Below are 17,534 nucleotides of genomic sequence, written 5' to 3' on the forward strand. Positions count from 1 at the left end.
CAAATAAATCTTTAAAAAAAAAAAAAAAAAAAAAAAGACAGGTTTCCAAAGAAAGCTGAGCTGGGTTGATTTATTCCAGCCAACTATTACAGAACTTAGAACTGTTTTAAGTCTGCACTTCCATGAAATTGGCTGGGTCTCTGTAACCCCAGCAGATAGGAGCTACAAGATGAGGAGTCCAGGACTCTCTTTAGCTGTATTGCAAGCTCTAGCCAGAACCAGAGGCTTTTCCTTCAGAACAAAACAGAAAAATCTCTTCTGCTTCACAAACAGTTGTGAGAACAGAGAGCTTACTTAAGGGTATTGATGGGTCTTTCTTTTTACTTTGTATCTTGCAAAGAAGTTTACAGTGATCAAGTACAGGTGGTCCTTGGTATTATAATCCATCAATTATTTTATTGTTTTATTGTTTATTTAGAGACAAAGTTTCACTTGGCAGGCCTGAAACTCTCTTCAGATTAGCCTGGAACTGGTGGAGGTTCACCTGCCTCTGCAGAGCTTGAGATCAAGGGTGTGTGCCACCACTCCCAAAACAAAAACCGTCCCTGAAGGTTGAGACCTTGAGGAACTTAAGAGTAAAAACTATCTACTTTAGGTGAGATATGCAGTTAGTTAAAAAGTAATACGAATTCAGTCAGGAATATAGGTTACATTTTTTTCTACCTTTTGGTTTTCGTGCACTGTGTGTGTGTGTGCACATGTAAAATCAGCTTATAAAACATTATTAAAGATTGTACCAAGCTGGGCAGTGGTAGTGTCTGCCTTTAATCTCAGCACTTAGGAGGCAGAGGCAGGTGGATCTCTGTGAGTTCGAAGCCAGTCTGGTCTACAAAGTGAGTCCCAGGACAGCTAGGGCTATTACACAGAGAAACTGTCTCAAAAAAAATTGCACTATATATATTTTATATGCACTGGTGTGAAGGTGTCAGATTCCTTGTGAGCTGCCATGTGGGTGCTGGGAATTGAACCCAGGTCCTCTGGAACAGTAGTCGGTGCTATTAACCACTGCGCTATCTCTTCAGCCCCCGTGAGCCTTCTCTCTGGTCCCTATTTCAGTTATAGTTTTATATTGATCTATTTAGTTCTAAGAACCTTTATAGGTAATTTTCATAAATATTTTGTCCAATTTCAGAGATTTTTAGTTTCTCATTAAGTAAGCACTGCTGTAGGAAAAAAAAACCCTCATACTGATATAGGTGACTCAGCTGGTAAAGTGTCTAATGGGTGCTCATATAAATGCCAGGTGCCAGAATATGTCTATAACTGGGGGCAGGCTGGCGCATACACATGCAGATCCTTGCTCGGCCAGTAAGTCTAGCCAAATCCATGAGCTGGAGCTTTAGTGAGAGACCTTGTTTCAGAAAGCAAGGTGGAGAGCGATTGAGGTGGAGAGTCATCAAGGAAGGTACCCGACGGCCTCCAGACCCCACATCTGCATGTGCACCACACTGCCCTGACTCAAATGTAAGTCACACCAACTTTAGTACAGACGCCCAGACTGAGATGTGAATTAGTTCATCATCTACCAGTTTGTGTTCGGAGGCACAGTCCTCCCACAGAAGGAGCCCCAAGTTCTCCTTTGAAGCTGAAAGTTTCCCACTTCCGAGTGGCCATCTGAGTTCTATGAGTGATCTCTTTGCCTGTTCTTCTGTAGACCTGGGGCCTTTGGGATTTTATTCGCCATTCAATTTTCATCCTTCTGTGTCTTTTTCACCGCTGCCGTGATGTCTTACCCAAAGCCTGTGCTAGGAAACAACACATTAGTTTATGTATGTAGATATTCTGATGTGTTCTCCTATATCTCATGCTGGCCTTGAACTCCTTATATAGATGTACTGATGCTGAACGTACGATCCTCCTGCTTAACTCCAAGTGCTAGAATGGCAGGTGTGCATGCCTGCTCAGTTTTATGTCCTGATAGAGCTCAAACCCAGGACGTCATGCACGCACTGAGTTATAGCCACAGCCAAATGTAGATTCATTACGTTTCGAGGCTTAGAACTCCAGCATAGGTTTTACAGGATAGAACTGAGTTCCTTTCAGGAAATGGCCCATCTCTTTGCTGGTTGTCCTACATCTGTAAAACCAATTATGTCATTCTAGCCTTTTTTCTATAGCAAACTAGCTTTCCTTCTGTTTTTCCTCGCTCGTTTGTTTAAACAGGGCTTCTCTGTATAGCCCTGGCCATCCTAGAACTAGATCTGTAGACCAGACCGGTCTCGAACTCAGAGAACTGCCCGTGTTGGGATCAAAGGAGTGCGTGACTGCACCCTGCCACATCAGTGTTCTTTTTTAGCAGGTTGCGCAGCTGTCAGGTCTGAAACTTAACACATAGAACAGGCTGACCTTGAACTCAGAGAAATGCACCTGCTTTTGCCTGCCCCGCACGGGGATAAAGGAATATGCCACCATTCCAGACCCAACCATCAGTCTTTTCTCTTTTCCTTCCTTCCTGCCTGCCTTTCTTCTCCATCCGTCTCTTTTGACTTTTGTTTTTAATGGCTCTTCTTTCTCCCATTGATAAGAGAGGGATTCCCAAGCCTAAAGTTACAGGAGCTGCCAAACAGAACACCTGACACTAGACAGGTGAGATTGGTAGCATGTGTTCCTCAAGTGTGCCCGCAGCTCACGGGAAGACGATGCTGCAGGGCAGGCACAGCTGCACTGGAGTTGCGCTTAGGATTGGAGACAACAAGTAGGAGCTGTGGAGGCAACCATCCTAGTAGCAAGATGGCGGGGTGCCCTCTACCTCTGGTAATGAGTGTGATTGGCCAGTTTGAGCCCTGGAGCTTTATTCACACAAAGTAGGAGGGCAGCCTGCCCTTAAACCATTTACACCGTCCTGATCTTACCAAAATCAAAGTAGTACATAATCTGAGTCTTAATATCAGCTGTGATAAATTAGGGTTCCTCTCTACCCTCCCTAGGATCTCCCTGTCTAGCTCAGGCTGGCCTGAAAGTATGTAACCCAGCTTGGCCTCGAAGTCACAGTAATTCTGCTTCAGACTCACAAGAGCTGGGCTTATAGGCTTGAGCCACCATGACTGGCTTGGGAAATTTTTAAAGTTAATTTATTCTTTGTTTGGAAACTGTATCTCACTATGTAGTCCAGGCTGACCTAGAACTCAGTATATAACCTAGGTTAGCCTTGAACTTTGATCTGCCTGTCTCGGCTCCAAATGCTAGGTATACAGAAGAGGGCCACTACACACAATTTCAGGTATTGGTTCCTCTTTTGTTTTATTAATTTTCTTAGCCACCATCTCTCTATGGACCTAGCTGATCTGGCACTCACTATGTACCCCAGGCTGGCCTTGTAGCAATCTTCTTGCTTCTCTCCTACCCCAGTGCCCAGTGCTGGGATTAAGGGAATGTGACACCTTTTGTGGATTTTGGTTTTTAATGTGGATGGATGTTTTGCCTGCATGTATGTCTGTGTGAGGGTGTCAGATCTTAGGGTTACAGACTATTGTGAGCTGCCATGTGGGTGCTGGGTCCTCTAGAAGAGCAGTCAGTGCTCTCAACTGCTGAATCATCTCTCCAGCCCTAATTTACTTTTTTGGATTGAGCGTTGCTATGTTGTCCAAGCTGATTTCCAGTTTGAATCCCAAGCTCCCGAGTAGCTTGAACGACAGGCATGTGCCACCACACATAGCTATGAACGACCCAATTCTTTTGAAACAGGTTTTTGCCAGATGTTGGTGGTGCACACCTTTAATCCCAGCACTTGGGAAGCAGAAGAATGCAGAGTGAGTTCCAGGATAGCCAGGACTACACAGAGAAACCCTGGCACTCAGGAGGCAGAAGTAGGTGATTATCTCTGAGTTCAAAGCCAGCCTGGTCTACCAAGTGAGTTCTAGGACAGCCAGGCTATGTAGAGAGACCCTGCCTCAATGCCCCCATCAAAAAGGAAAAGAAAATTTCTCTTAGAGAGTCTTTCCATCTTCCCCCCTTTCCTCATTGTCTACGCACTGAAAAGGTAGCAGATCGGAGCTTATCTGTTTAAAGCAAGTGCGGCATGCAGGCACATTACCTCTCTGACTGGAAAAAATAAATTTATCTTGTGCTATGGTTGGTGGCCACAAGCCAGGAGGATCACTGCAAATCCCGTGACACACTGGTTTAGAGTTCCAGAATATAAAAGTGATTTGTCATTGACTAATACTTGTGAAATAGGAAGTTAGTTAATGCATTTAAAGGCAATCATTAGAACTAAAAAGAGGCATTAATGAAGTCACCATAGAAAACAAAAAAATTAGAGAAAAAGGGAAAAAATAAAAAACTATGACAGAGGATGAATATGAATAGGACATAGGATGAGTATGAATAGGAGGCGAAACTCATCAGGTATCAACAGATATTATTAATTAAATCACATGCCAGCCTCTTGCTGAAGTCTGGGCCTAGCTTTCAGAAGTCTGGGTCTAGCTTGGGTCCCATTCTCATCAAGCCAAGGCCGTAGTTCAAGGCAGTCTTCTGGCAGTCTTTCTGGGCCACTGGCTCTTACTGCAGTATACGCCATGTGCTTTTTTTTTTTTTGCCAAGGTGGAGATCTGAGTCAAGATCAAGTATTTACACCACTCAGATTCTTTGGTATGGGAAAGAAGATTGTTAGTTTTACATGAGCACAAGGTGAAAACATTCAACCACACTGGAGTATAAAATACATATTTTCTGTAGCGACAAATTTTTAATTGGCTGATTTACTGGCACTTTTCTCCAGCGATATGGTAACCACAGGTGCCTTCACACCCCGGACGCACCTTTGCTGGTTTGAAGGATCGTAAGGTGTTTGTGTTGTTGTTGTTTTCCTTAAATTTTTATATTCTGTGTATGGCTGTTCCGATCGCATATTTGTACAGTGCCCACGGAGGGCGGAAGAAGGGGCAGAAGGGATCGGTTGAAACGAGTCACTGTGTGGGTGGCGGGAATTAAACCAGAGTCTTTGGAAGAGCAGCCACTGAGCCTTCTCTCCAGCCCCAGATTTGAAGGATTTAGGACTTCTGCTTTAGGTCATAGCTGGTGCAGGAGTTAAATCCAAGTGGGTTGTCCCCAAACGAAAGGGTTCATATTTTTTATTCAAGATGTGGGGTTCAGGGGGCTGGAGAGATGGCTCAGTGGTTAAGAGCATTGCCTGCTCTTCCAAAGGTCCTGAGTTCAATTCCCGGCAACCACATGGTGGCTCACAACCATCTGTAAAGAGGTCTGGCGCCCTCTTCTGGCCTGCAGGCATACACACAGACAGAACATTGTATACATAATAAATAAATAAATATTTAAAAAAAAAAAAAGATGTGGGGTTCAGAGAGACTAGAAACCTGCTGGACTACTTGGAGAGCAGAAACTAGGGGTGACCCCCAAAATTTGGTACAGTGTTTTTGTTTTTTGTTTTTCTTGGCAGGGTTTCTCTGTATAACAGTCCTAGCTGTCCTGGAACTAGCTCTTGTAGACCAGGCTGACCTCGAACTCACAGAGATCCAACTGCCTCTGCCTCCCGAGTGCTGGAATTAAGGCGTGCACCACCACCACCACCGTGACGGAGTTTAAAGGGACTGAGGCCGAGTGTCTGTACCACCCAGCCTGTGGGGCAGGCGGGCCAGCGCTCAGCAACCAAAGGGGTTAAAGGCACCGAGTCCCGCCCCCGTCCAGGATTGGCGGTTCCAGGGGGCGTGGTTGGGGGCGGGCCCGCGTTTGCCGCAGCCGCTGATGGGCGGGGCGGGCGCGGGGCGGGAGGGGCCAAGAGCAGAGCCCGGCCGCGCCGCGCGCCCAGCGGGGCGGGCTTCGGGCTGCGCCAGAGAGCGGGGCAGCTGTCGCCGGTGTCTGAGCCTCTGCGCCGGACTCTGAGGCAGTGAGTAAGTGATACAGGCCTGCAGGGGCGGCCCTCCAGGTTCTCCCTCAGGTCACCATGCCCGCTGCATCGCGTACCGCTTTTAGCCGGAGGGAAGCTGGGGAGGGGGCGCGTCCCGCTGCTAGGGTACCGGGAGTTGGGGGATGAGGCCGATGATGTCATGGACGCTTCACCCGGCGACGGGAGGGGGGGTGGCGGCCGGAGGGGGTGCGGCCCGGATTATGTCACCTCTTCTCTCTGCACCCCGCCTCCCCCCCACGGGGGCCACGCGCGTTGGTGGGGACCGAAGGAGGTTTGGGTGGAATTTCTCCAACCGCAGAGACCTCTGTGGCACCTTTGCAGAGGATTTGTGGCTGGGGTCTATGTGCTAGTAGATGGCGACACCCCCCACACACTCTGACACACATGCACAGCAGAGGCAGGCTCCTGTGTAAGCGGGTGGGTGGGGGTGTGCTGTGGGTACTCTCAGCCCTTAAGCACTGGTTTCATCGGAGCCGGAATCCAGGGGATGGGCCTCTTCCCCTGCAGGTGCCCACGTTTCCAAGGAAAGAGGAATCTCTTCTCATACATCCCAACCAAGAAGTTCTGCCCCGTGAATCCCTTCCCTTAATCCTTCCTGGAAGCCCTTCCTGGTTTCTCTGTCTGAATTCATTTCCTACTTGCATTGCTCATAACCAACATTCCCACATGCATTTGCCTTGCATTTTCTTGATGTCAGGGCCCAGAGACCCCCTAAAGACATCTTTTACGCTCTGAGGTAACACTGGTTTCCGATGGGGAAGCAACACAGTGCAACCTCCCTGGGGCATCCTGAGCTAAGTGCTCCAAGACCCCTGGGGTATCAAGGATGCTCTGCTGAAAAAGCAGTATTTGGACTGGTTCCAGGAGAATATAGCCTGGGCAGAGAGCTGAGAATGGGTTGTATGTGGAGTGAAGCGCTCATGTTGGGAGGAATACAGAATGGCTGTCAAGAGAGGCCTTAGGGACTCTGCTACAAGCTCTGTTTAGTTGTGGGTGCCAGAAAGAACACCAGCATTTGACACATTATATGTTCCCTTCTTCAAATTGCTGTAAGGTAGGTGTGATAATCTGAGGTGGACCGGTCTGCATGAGGTTCCCCCTCCTAATCAGTTGAGCTGTGATTTGCACCTGGAGCGTATGCTGCAGGAACTCAAGCACCCTGCTCAGGGAAGGGTTTAGCCAGTGTTCACTTGGCCCCTTTGAGCACTAGTAATAATATCACAGGCACTGAGGGTTGATGGAACAGAAACAGAGACAGGCTCCGGCACCAGCTATCACCCCAGAGTGATGCTGTTCAACCGCCCTTGCAGATGACAGCTACCTAGGCCAGTCCAGGAGCCTGGTCTACAGAGGGAGCTCAGCCCTTCCTCCCCCCTCAGTTCCTACTTACCAGGGAACTGTATTCCACGCCTTGTCCTCCCAGCTCTCTACCAGGGTTTCGAGGAAAGAACTTGCAGGAGCTCACGGTTGGAAGAGGCAAGGGACAGGGGGTTGACTAGGACAGGTTAGAGTCGTGACAAGGAACTCTATGGGAATTGCCTGCTGGTTGACTACAGAGCAGCCCTCATGGAGAGCACAAGAAGGGGGGCTCGGGACAATGCTGAGGACCCTAAGCGTCTGAGTCTAACAAGGACCCACTCTAGAGGAAGAGTGACGTGGGGTGGCCCATGACACCTCCCGACTGTGCTCTGGTCCTCCTTCCTTGGGTTCCAGAAAGGCGTGCACTTCGCAGTTATTTATAAAACATTTTCCCAAGCATTCATTATGTTTTCCCGTCACTCAGAATCAACATAGTCACTCCTGTAGTTTGTGCCTCCTCCACCCCAGCCTCTGGTGCAGCTCCCTTGCTAGTCCTCTGCTTGCCTCTCACGAGCGGCGTCTGCCTTCACTGTTTTTATCAAATTTTAAATTCGTATTGAAATTTTTGTTTTTTGGTGAAGCCATTAGTGCACTCAGAGAGGAATGGTGGGTGTCCTGCTCCATCACTCTCTGCCACATTCCCTTGAGGCGGGGTCTCTCACTGAACCTAGAGTTAGGCTGGCAGCGAACAAATCTCGGCAATCCTCCGTCAGTGCTGGGGTTCCAGTCACTGCACAGCCATACCTGGCTTTTTGTGTGGCTGCTGGGGATTTAAACTCAGGTCCTTATACTCATCAGCAGGTTCTCTTACTGAGAAACTCCCAGCCTGTTTATTATTATTATTATTATTATTATTATTATTATTATTGACAAGATCTAATAAAGCCTGGACTGGGCTCAAACTCAATATGTATTCAAGGCAGGGCTTGAACTCTTGATCCTCCTGCCTCTGCCTCCATGCCACCATGTCAAGCTTTCGGGGTTAATTTTAAAAGAAAAAGCAAAAGGCCTTTGATTCCAAACTTTCTTAAGTGAAGGCCTCTTCTGTCCTCTTCTTCTCCAATTTTTTTAAAACTTTTCTTTCTCTTTCTTTTTAGAGACAAGGTTTCTCTGTAGCTTTGCAGCCTGTCCTGGAACTCACTTGGTAGACCAGGCTGGCCTTGAACTCCTGAGTGCTGGGATTAAAGGCTTGTGCCACCATCACCCAGCCACTTTATTTTTGTATTTTATGTACGTGGTGTTTTGCCCAAGTGTATGTCTGTGTGAGGGTGTGACTGTCCCAGACAGCTGCAAGCTGCCGTGTGGGTACTGGAAATTGAAGCTGGGTCCCCTGGAAGAGCAAAGGATGCTCTTAGCCGCTGCACCATCTCTCCAGCCCTGCTCTGACCTCAGCTGTCTGCTCAGGCCTTTCCACCCCTGTGGTCTGTCTGCGTCTGTTTGCACCACTTTCCCAAGGCTGCTTCGACATGGACCCCGATGAGGTTTTCAGCTGCTAAATCCAGGCCATACTCTTCAGTTCCAGTTTTACCTTCTGGACCCTTTTTCTTTTCAACACTAGAAACTGTCCTTGTATTCTTTTCCCCTCCCTCCCTCTCTGTCTCTCTCATTTTGTTTTATTTCTTTGTTTTTTAAGATGGAATCTCTTGGTTCTTAGAGTTGTATCAAACTTCTGGGCTCAAGTGACTCCCCCCAAGTAGCTCGAGCTGCTCCACTGCTCCCCCTGCCTGCCTTTCTTCCTTCTCATCCTCCTCTTCTTCTTGATTTTTTTTTTGTTTTTTGTTTTTTGTTCTAGGGACTGAATCTGGGGTCTTCACTTGCTAGGGAAGAAGGCAATCACTATTCACTTTTTTCTTTTTTAAGACAGGGTCTCTCTCCATTGCTCAGGCTGGCTTTGAGTTTGTAATCTTTGCTTCAGAATCCCGAGTAGACAAGATCATGGGCTTAGGCCTCCAGGCTGGCTGTTTTGAACCCCCTCCCCATGTTGGCACAGGGTCTCTTGGACTCTTTCTTGTTCCCACACTACCTCCCAGGCTTATGGGGCTCCACCACCCTTGCTTGCTGCTAGGCCCACCCACACCACTCTCAGATGCTAACAGTCTCAGCCTTTCCACCCTGGAAGAGGTATCTTTGGGTCTTCTCAGAAACACCTATTTCTCCTAAGCAATCTTTCCCTGTCATGTTAATGATGTCACACCCACACGGGTGCCCTAGCCTCTTCTCATGTTCCCTCCACCTGAGCTCCAGCCGCTTGAGGATTTGCCAGTTCTTCCTGTAACCATTCCCAGGCCTCCCTCTCGGCTTCACCCTGCCAGTCCCCTCCATTGAACTCAGTGAGGATGAGCGAGGGGCGGTGCTCAGGGTAGGAGGGGCTTTCAAGGTTGAGGGCTAGCAGGCTAGAGCGTCTCCCAAGTGGAAACTGCAGGAACTAGTAGTGTAAGGCAAAAGAGACCTCACTCTTGGGTGGCACACCTGAATTTCAGCGATTCCCTGGGTGCGTCCCCTGCCCACTGTCAGGCTGCACGTGGGCACAGAAGGGCCCAAAGGAGGAGGGTGGCAACCGTGCTGTTTCCGTACCTGTGGGGATAGACACTGAATACATTTCTGCAGTGCCGATGACCAGTTTGCTGGGGAACGTACCCACTACCTAGAGCCACAATGTGTATTGTGGCTAGAAGAAATTGAAGGGCACACGTGTTGGCAGCCTCCCTGTTGGCAGTTGGAGGCTGACAGGAAGGATGCAGCATTAGATTTAGGCATCTCAGTAGAAGCATTATTCACGGACCTCTTAATTTTAATAGGGAGAAAGGGTGCCCTGCATGGTTCTGGGGTCTACAGGCCTGAAGAGCATCCCTCTTTCAGAACTGGCACACATATTTGAACTATTAGAGCCTCATGCCAGTGGCTAGGATTGGCCCAGGATTCCTGCCCACCTGTGTTATACAGATTTCCGGGACAGGTGTTCCAAGGTGCTGACTTGAGACAAAAGAACCAGGAAGCAAGCTAGGCCTCTTTGAGCAGGGCCTTGCTCCCCCTTCCGTGGGAGAGAGCACACCCAACAGAACTGGCTCTGAGGACTTCATGGTCAACTGAACGGGGTCAAGGTCCAAAGGGAAAGGGGGGTGTGGAGGAATGGCTAATCCGAGAACTCTTCCTGGTGGTACTGCATTCTTAGCAGGGTTCAGCAGGCAGAGCATCCTCAGGGGTCATCATCGCTGGTTGCACAAGTCCCGCCCCTCCTTCACCCACCTGTGGGAAAAGCCGGAGTGGGGGGGGGGGGGAGCTGGCTGCTGGTGTTTTGGTGTTGCTGCGTCCCTGCCCGGGTCTCTGCCAGTTTAGGGACTGCTATGGAGTACTGATCTCAGAGAGTGGGGCACCCTGGGGCCAGGCTCCCAGGAGGGCAAGTTAGGAAAACCTCCGGGAAGGCTTCCTTGCCACCTGCTGCAGCCTGCAGCCTGTGAATGTCGGTCTGCAGAACTACGGCTGCGCCCACCGGCGACCTTGGCGCAGGCCGCAGCGGCAGCTCCGCCCACCCAACTCCGAGACTGGGCTTTTTTCCCTTGCCGGCCGCCTCCAGGCGCCTGGCGCGCCCCAGCTCGGTTTTTAATTCTTCCCATTTCACAGAGGAGAAGACTGTAGTGCAGGATGGCTTGGTCGGCTAGTCCAAAATCATGCAGCTGGTTCGGGCCTAGCCCGGATTTCCAGAGTGATCCACATGGCCCCTGCAGACTCGGCCTCGGAGGGTCCCAAGCTTGAGGACCCGCCCGCCCCCCACCTCTTTGGAAAGGTAAGGAGAGAAGTCTTCCCTGTAGTTAGCTTTCACCTTGTTTACCACCTTAGATCAGGGGGCTGGGAAAGACCCGCACTGTCAGCTTTTTTGGTGTAGGGTTATTGTGTCTCTCCTTCAACCTCTGAGGTCCCCTACTGGAAACCAATCCCATCTTCCCAGTCCAGGAAACTGGAATATAGGAATCATGACCCAGGGTAAATTCAGTGAAAACTAAATTCTGGGAATTGCAGCGCAGGGAAGTCACTGAGTCTGGGAGGCTCGTGGGTGGAGTAGGATTAAGGAGTGAGCCCAGCTGAGAAGGCCTGTGCCTGGTGGTGCCTTCATCTTGGAAGCCTGGTTACTCTGGTGTCCGTTGAAAGGAACGCAGAGAGACAGAGTGGGGCCTGGGATGACTTGCCTGGGGCTGGGGGTGAATTCTGACCTCTCTACCTTCCCACTTGTGCCCACAGTGCCCGTCTGGCTTAGCCATGGCGAAGCTGGAGACGTTACCTGTGCGCGCTGATCCAGGGAGGGATCCTCTCCTGGCCTTTGCCCCCCGGCCTTCTGAGCTTGGACCCCCAGATCCCCGCCTGACCATGGGCAGTGTGGGTAGTGGGGTGCCCCATGCCCAGGAGTTCCCTATGAAAAGCGTGGGCACTCGAACAGGGGGTGGGGGCAGCCAGGGCAGTTTCCCTGGTCCAAGAAGCAGTGGTAGCGGCGCCAGCAGGGAGAGACCTGGCCGCTACCCATCAGAGGACAAGGTTCTCGCCAACTCTCTCTACCTCAATGGCGAGCTGCGGAGCAGTGACCACACAGATGTCTGTGGTAACGTGGTGGGCAGCAGTGGGGGCAGCAGCAGCAGTGGGGGCAGCGACAAGGCTCCACCACAATACCGTGAACCCAATCACCCACCCAAGCTCCTGACCACCTCTGGCAAGCTAGACCAGGTTAGTCCCCAGGACCTGAGAGCCTCATAGCCCAATTTAGAGTGGTGGTGGTGGGTAACCAAGACAAGAGGTTAAGGTGGGACTTCTCAGGGGGAATCGTGGGAACCGGGAGGAAAACCATTATGGGGAGTTGTGGCGTGCAATCCCGGGGCCGAGGCACTGTGGATTCAGGACAGAGATGGCTTGTGGGAGAGACTAGAGGTGGAGCCTCAGGGGAGACTCGGTTTGGAGATATAATTGGGGCAGAAGGGGGTTCTTGAACAAGTCTTGGACATAAGGAAGAGGAGGGGCCAAGGATAAGATCTCAATCTGATGCTTCTTCCCCCCCTTCCTTCTATGCAGTGCTCAGAGCCACTAGTCCGGCCATCAGCCTTCAAGCCTGTTGTACCCAAGAACTTTCATTCCATGCAGAACTTGTGTCCTCCACAGACCAATGGGACCCCTGAGGGACGCCAGGGCCCTGCTGGCCTCAAAGGCGGACTGGACAAGTCTCGGACCATGACACCGGCGGGTGGGAGTGGGGGTGGCCTCTCAGACTCGGGCCGGAACTCACTCACCAGCTTGCCTACCTATAGTTCCAGCTACAGCCAGCATCTGGCGCCCCTCAGTGCTTCCACCAGCCATATCAACCGCATTGGCACGGCGGGCTACAGTAGTGGCAGCAGCGGTGGGGGGTCAGGCTACCAAGATCTGGGGACCTCTGACAGTGGGCGGGCCTCCAGTAAGAGTGGGTCATCATCGTCCATGGGACGGTCAGGCCACCTGGGGTCGGGGGAGGGTGGAAGTGGGGGCCTGCCATTTGCAGCCTGTTCACCACCCTCGCCCAGCGCACTGATCCAGGAACTGGAGGAGCGGCTGTGGGAGAAGGAGCAGGAGGTGGCGGCTCTGCGGCGCAGCCTGGAGCAGAGTGAGGCCGCGGTGGCCCAGGTGTTGGAGGAGCGGCAGAAGGCATGGGAGCGGGAGCTAGCTGAGCTCCGGCAGGGCTGCAGTGGGAAGCTGCAGCAGGTGGCCCGCCGTGCCCAGCGCGCCCAGCAGGGCCTACAGCTGCAGGTGCTGCGGCTACAGCAGGACAAGAAGCAGCTGCAGGAGGAGGCAGTCCAGCTGATGAGGCAACGGGAAGAGCTAGAGGACAAGGTGGCCGCCTGCCAGAAGGAGCAGGCCGACTTCCTGCCCCGGATGGAGGAAACTAAGTGGGAGGTGCGGGCTGGGGGGGCTTAGATCTTCCCTCTCTGGCGCCCTTTCAAGTCCCCTTCCTCTGGAGACCTCAGAACCGCAACTTACTACTGGGTAGTGGGGGGAGTTGTCACAGGGAAGGGGACCAAATCAGTTCAGAGTGACCCTGAGAACAGAAGCTGCCCTTGGGCTGTAGCAGAGGAGTCACTTCTGTCCGGAGTAAGGCGGGAGCCCCCTGTGGGTCTGAGCCTGAGTCCAGCAGAAGCTCGGTGCCCCTGGAGCGGGAGCTGGGTTGAGATGAGCCTTTACTCCGTCTGCTCTGCCTTTACCTTGCCTTCTGCTTCCGCCTGTCCCTATCCAGGTGTGCCAGAAGGCCGGCGAGATTTCCCTCCTGAAGCAGCAACTGAAGGACTCCCAGGCTGATGTGTCGCAGAAGCTGAGTGAGATCGTGGGACTGCGCTCACAACTTCGGGAGGGTAGGGCCTCACTCCGGGAGAAGGAGGAACAACTGCTCAGCCTGAGGGACTCCTTCGGCAGCAAACAGGCCAGCCTGGAGCTGAGTGAAGGCGAGCTGCCCCCTGCCTGCCTCAAGCCTGCACTGACCCCTGTGGACCTGGCCGAGCCACAGGAAGCCCTGGCCTCCTGTGAGAGCGATGAGGCCAAGATGCGCCGCCAGGCTGGGGTGGCGGCAGCAGCTTCCCTGAGCTCTGTGGATGGGGAGGTGGATGCTGCGGGAGACGGTGGGACACGGGCCCTGCGCAGGGAGGTGGGGAGACTGCAGGCTGAGCTGGCTGCTGAGCGGCGTGCCCGGGAGCGCCAGGGGGCCAGCTTTGCAGAGGAGCGCCGGGTGTGGTTGGAGGAGAAGGAGAAGGTCATTGAGTACCAGAAGCAGCTCCAGCTGAGTTACGTGGAGATGTACCAGCGCAACCAGCAGCTGGAGCGGCGACTTCGGGAGCGTGGGGCAGCGGGGGGTGCCAGCACGCCTACACCCCAGCATGGTGAGGAGAAGAAAGCCTGGACCCCCTCCCGCCTCGAGCGCATCGAGTCCACAGAAATCTGATTCTCTTATCTGCGTGCACAACCTTCTGACAAGTGCCCTGTCTGAAGGTTGGAGTCACCAATGTCCCCTTCCATCCATTTCCTTTCCCCATGTGCGCTGCATATCCCCAGACCAAAGAGGTTCTCAAAGCAGCTGTGACCAGCCCCCTTATCCTCAGTCCATGCAGCTCTAGCACTGCCTTTGTGGGTAGCCACTCGAGACCCTCCTGCCAAGGAGAACGTGGGGGAGGGCAGAGTGCGTGGGGGTGTGGTCCCAGGTGCGGGGAGCTTGCTCCTCTTCTGGGAAGCCTCTTGTTGGAGATGGAGGCAGCAGGCTTGCGTTGCCAGGAAGTACCCCAGACCCCTTCCCAGATCTTGGGCCACCGCTGCTGGTCACCTTGTGTCCAATGCTATTGTCTGTGCTCTCCTCCTAGGCCACACAGCCTGAAGGAGCCTGCGTGGGTCTATCAATGCTGACAGACCCTAGGTTCCTGGTCTCTCTCCTTCATGTAGTGTTTTCCTTCCCCAGGCAGATTAGCAGAAGTGGGAGCAGATGGCCTGCCTGTGGTTGAGAGGGCTACCTGCCCAACCCCTCCCCCAGCAAGGTATCTTTGGCTCAGGCCTTAGAGCCTGGGCTAGTCCTGAGCATGTGTCCCTCTGTGTATATTGAGGGAGGTGAGAGTTGGGGCTGGAAGCTCAGTACCCAGGGGAGATCTGCCTTCCTTTTCTTGGAAAGGGTCACCTGGAGGCTTCTCAGCCCCACCCTCACCCTCTGGCCAGGATCCTACAAGGCTATGTATCCCCTGCTGCTTTGTTGACCCCGCCATACCCAGGGTCACTGGTCAGCTCTAATTATAGCTATGAAGTGCGACCTGCCTCTTAGGTATTCTGATTGCCTCAATCTGAGGTCAGCTGGATGTCTGATGTCTTCCTGTGTTTTCCCTCACTGTCTCCCCCAGCCTCCTGCTCTCATGCTCACATCATCCTCCCAAGCTGCCTTTTCTTCCAAGTCTCACCTTTGCGCCCAGCAGAGAGCTCTGCTTGACTTTTGGTGCACTGCTCACTCCCCAAGTCTGAGCCCCGGGCCCTGGTTTTGAGGGGCCAGTCAGGGTTGGATGTGACTACCCCTAAAGAACAAGGCTAACCTTTGAGGATCGCTGACCTTTTGGCTGTTGGCCAGACTTTGAGTTGGCTCGTTTGTCCGGGCAGGGATGACAGACATGGCTTGGGACAGTTGGCGTCACTTCCTTATCTAGGATCTCTCAGAGTCTATCCCCCCCCCCCCAAGACAGGCAGGGAAATTCTAATTTCTCTTTTAAGAAAGTAAATTTCCAATTCACCAGCAATAACAATCAGAGGAGACTTGGCCCTCAGTCCTTGTATTTCTCTTTTTCACTCCCTCTTCCAGCCCCAAGATGGAATTTTGGGGACTGGGTGGAGAGGGTTGGTAACTACTGTGAGCAAGTTCCCCAACCCCTGACCAGCCTCCTCCATGACTGGTGACTGTTTAGCGAGCTGTGCACCCCCCACAAAAAGCAGGAGTGCCCTCTTGTGCCCTCCAACCCTCGGCACAGCTCCTTCGGGGTGGTCCTCAATGGGTTTTTGACCTTGATTGGAGGCCACTCTGGCAAGCACTGCCCATTCCTCTAATCCCTCACCGTACCTGCACTAGGCCCTGGACCTGGTCCACAGGGACTGGGAGAAGGAATGAACACAAAACAAAACAGAGATGGGGGGGAGAGAAAAAAATATGAACAGCTTTGGAATGTCCAACCACAAAATAAATTATATATAAATGTATAAATATATAAATATATATATCTACCATATGTGATGGAAAGACTTTTCATTTTCCCAAAGAAATAAAATGGAGAAAGCCTCTTAAATGGCATTCTGTGGCCAGCTTGTATTTTTGCAAGTATGGGAGGTAAGGTTTGGGGGTGTAGGCAAAGCTGGAACAAACATTCTCCAGAGGACTCATTGTGCTGTGCGAGGAGATTGGCTCAAAGCTTAAGTCTTCCATGTTTGTCCAGGAGTCGTGGTTCTACCTTTCCTACCAATGGGCGGGGAGGGGGGGGGGAGGCAACGACTTCCTCTTCAGCTCAGGCTGTTTGCAGTGTTACCAGCTGGCTCTAGGTCAGGAGCTGTGCACTGGGCTGCTGTCCCGAAAGCAGAGGATGCAGGATAGCTAAGTACTGCCCACAGCCACTTAAAACACCTCACAGTGAGTACCATAGAACCACAGAATCGGTTTCCAGTTAATGGCAAAAAGACCCATGTATGCTGTAAGAGGTGACCTGTCCTCTATGGTAGTTCCTTCAGTCTTCCCAAAGCCTCACAGTAAAAAATTAGTTTTCTGTAAACATCACAACTAGATTTACACTTTCCTGGAACTCACTCTTTAGACCAGTCTAGCCTCCAACTCAGAGATCTGCATTCCTCAGCCTCCCAGACGCTGGGATTAAAGGCGTGCACCACCACTGCCTGGCCTAGATTTATACTTATAAAGAGTGGCGTATTTTTCCCTTCACCCCATACCTCTAGATAGAGGTGTCACAGACACCTCTTTGTGGAGATACAGCAATGATTCTCCACCTGTGGGTCGCGACCTCTTGGGGTCAAACATAGAGTGACCTATCAGATTTTTACATTAAGATTCATACCAGCAAAATTGCAGTTATGAACGATCAACAAATATACTTTAATGGTCGGGGTCCCCACAACATGAGGAGCTAGTAAAGGGCCAGTGTTAAGAAGATTGAGAATCACTGCTCCAGAGTCCAGATTTTTCATTCTCCCACTGATCCTACCTTGTTTCCTCTGCCACAGAGTGGCATAGCTCTCTGATGAGTTTGGTTCCTACCACTTTATCGTGATATAAAAGGTTTCTGGAGCCAAGCGGTGGTGGCGCACACCTCTGATCCCAGCACTTGGGAGGCAGAGGCCGGTGGATCTCTGTGAGTTCAATGCTAGCTAGCCTAGTCTACAGAGCTAGTTCCAGGACAACCAGGGCTATTTGTTACACAGAGAAACCCTAGAGGTGGGGATTGAAGTTTTTCTGAGGCTGAATGTGGTGGCACAGGCCTTTAATCACAGCACTCAGGAGACAGAGGTAGGCAGAACAGCTGGGGCTATATAGTGAGACCATGTCTCAAAAACAAAGAAAGAAAGAAAGAAAGAAAGAAAGAAAGAAAGAAAGAAAGAAAGAAAGAAAGAAAGAGAGAGAGAAAAAAAGAAAGTGCCTGCTATACATGAGAATCTGAGTTTGCGTTTCCAGCACCCACATAAAGCAAGCCCTGAGGCCCGGTCTCTGTCTAACCACAGCACAGGGGCCACCAGAATACAGGTGGGTCCCTGGAGTTCATGGCTAGTCTGTATTGCT

At 51.5% G+C, this 17,534-nt stretch overlaps 1 protein-coding gene across 4 annotated transcripts; it reads left to right on the top strand.

The window, feature by feature from the left end:
- Nucleotides 1-5,729: 5,729 nt before the first annotated feature.
- On the top strand, nucleotides 5,730-16,043 carry Lzts3 (leucine zipper tumor suppressor family member 3). 4 transcript variants are annotated; one of them, XM_050134132.1, is made up of 5 exons: nucleotides 5,730-5,852; nucleotides 10,850-11,012; nucleotides 11,465-11,941; nucleotides 12,284-13,138; nucleotides 13,476-16,043. In XM_050134132.1, the coding sequence occupies exons 2-5, from the start codon at nucleotides 10,941-10,943 to the stop codon at nucleotides 14,172-14,174; spliced, it is 2,103 nt and encodes a 700-aa protein (XP_049990089.1). In that variant the 5' UTR covers nucleotides 5,730-5,852; nucleotides 10,850-10,940; the 3' UTR covers nucleotides 14,175-16,043. The 4 variants fall into 4 exon arrangements, with proteins under 4 accessions (XP_049990089.1, XP_049990090.1, XP_049990091.1 ...); XM_050134133.1 differs by having other exon boundaries at nucleotides 5,745-5,852; nucleotides 10,853-11,012; XM_050134134.1 differs by having other exon boundaries at nucleotides 5,778-5,848.
- The last annotated feature ends 1,491 nt before the right edge of the window (nucleotides 16,044-17,534 follow it).

Source organism: Alexandromys fortis, unplaced genomic scaffold (genome assembly GCF_014885135.2).
Source record: "Alexandromys fortis isolate MF-2015 unplaced genomic scaffold, M_Fortis_MF-2015_v1.1 scaffold_6, whole genome shotgun sequence".
NCBI lineage: Eukaryota > Metazoa > Chordata > Mammalia > Rodentia > Cricetidae > Alexandromys > Alexandromys fortis.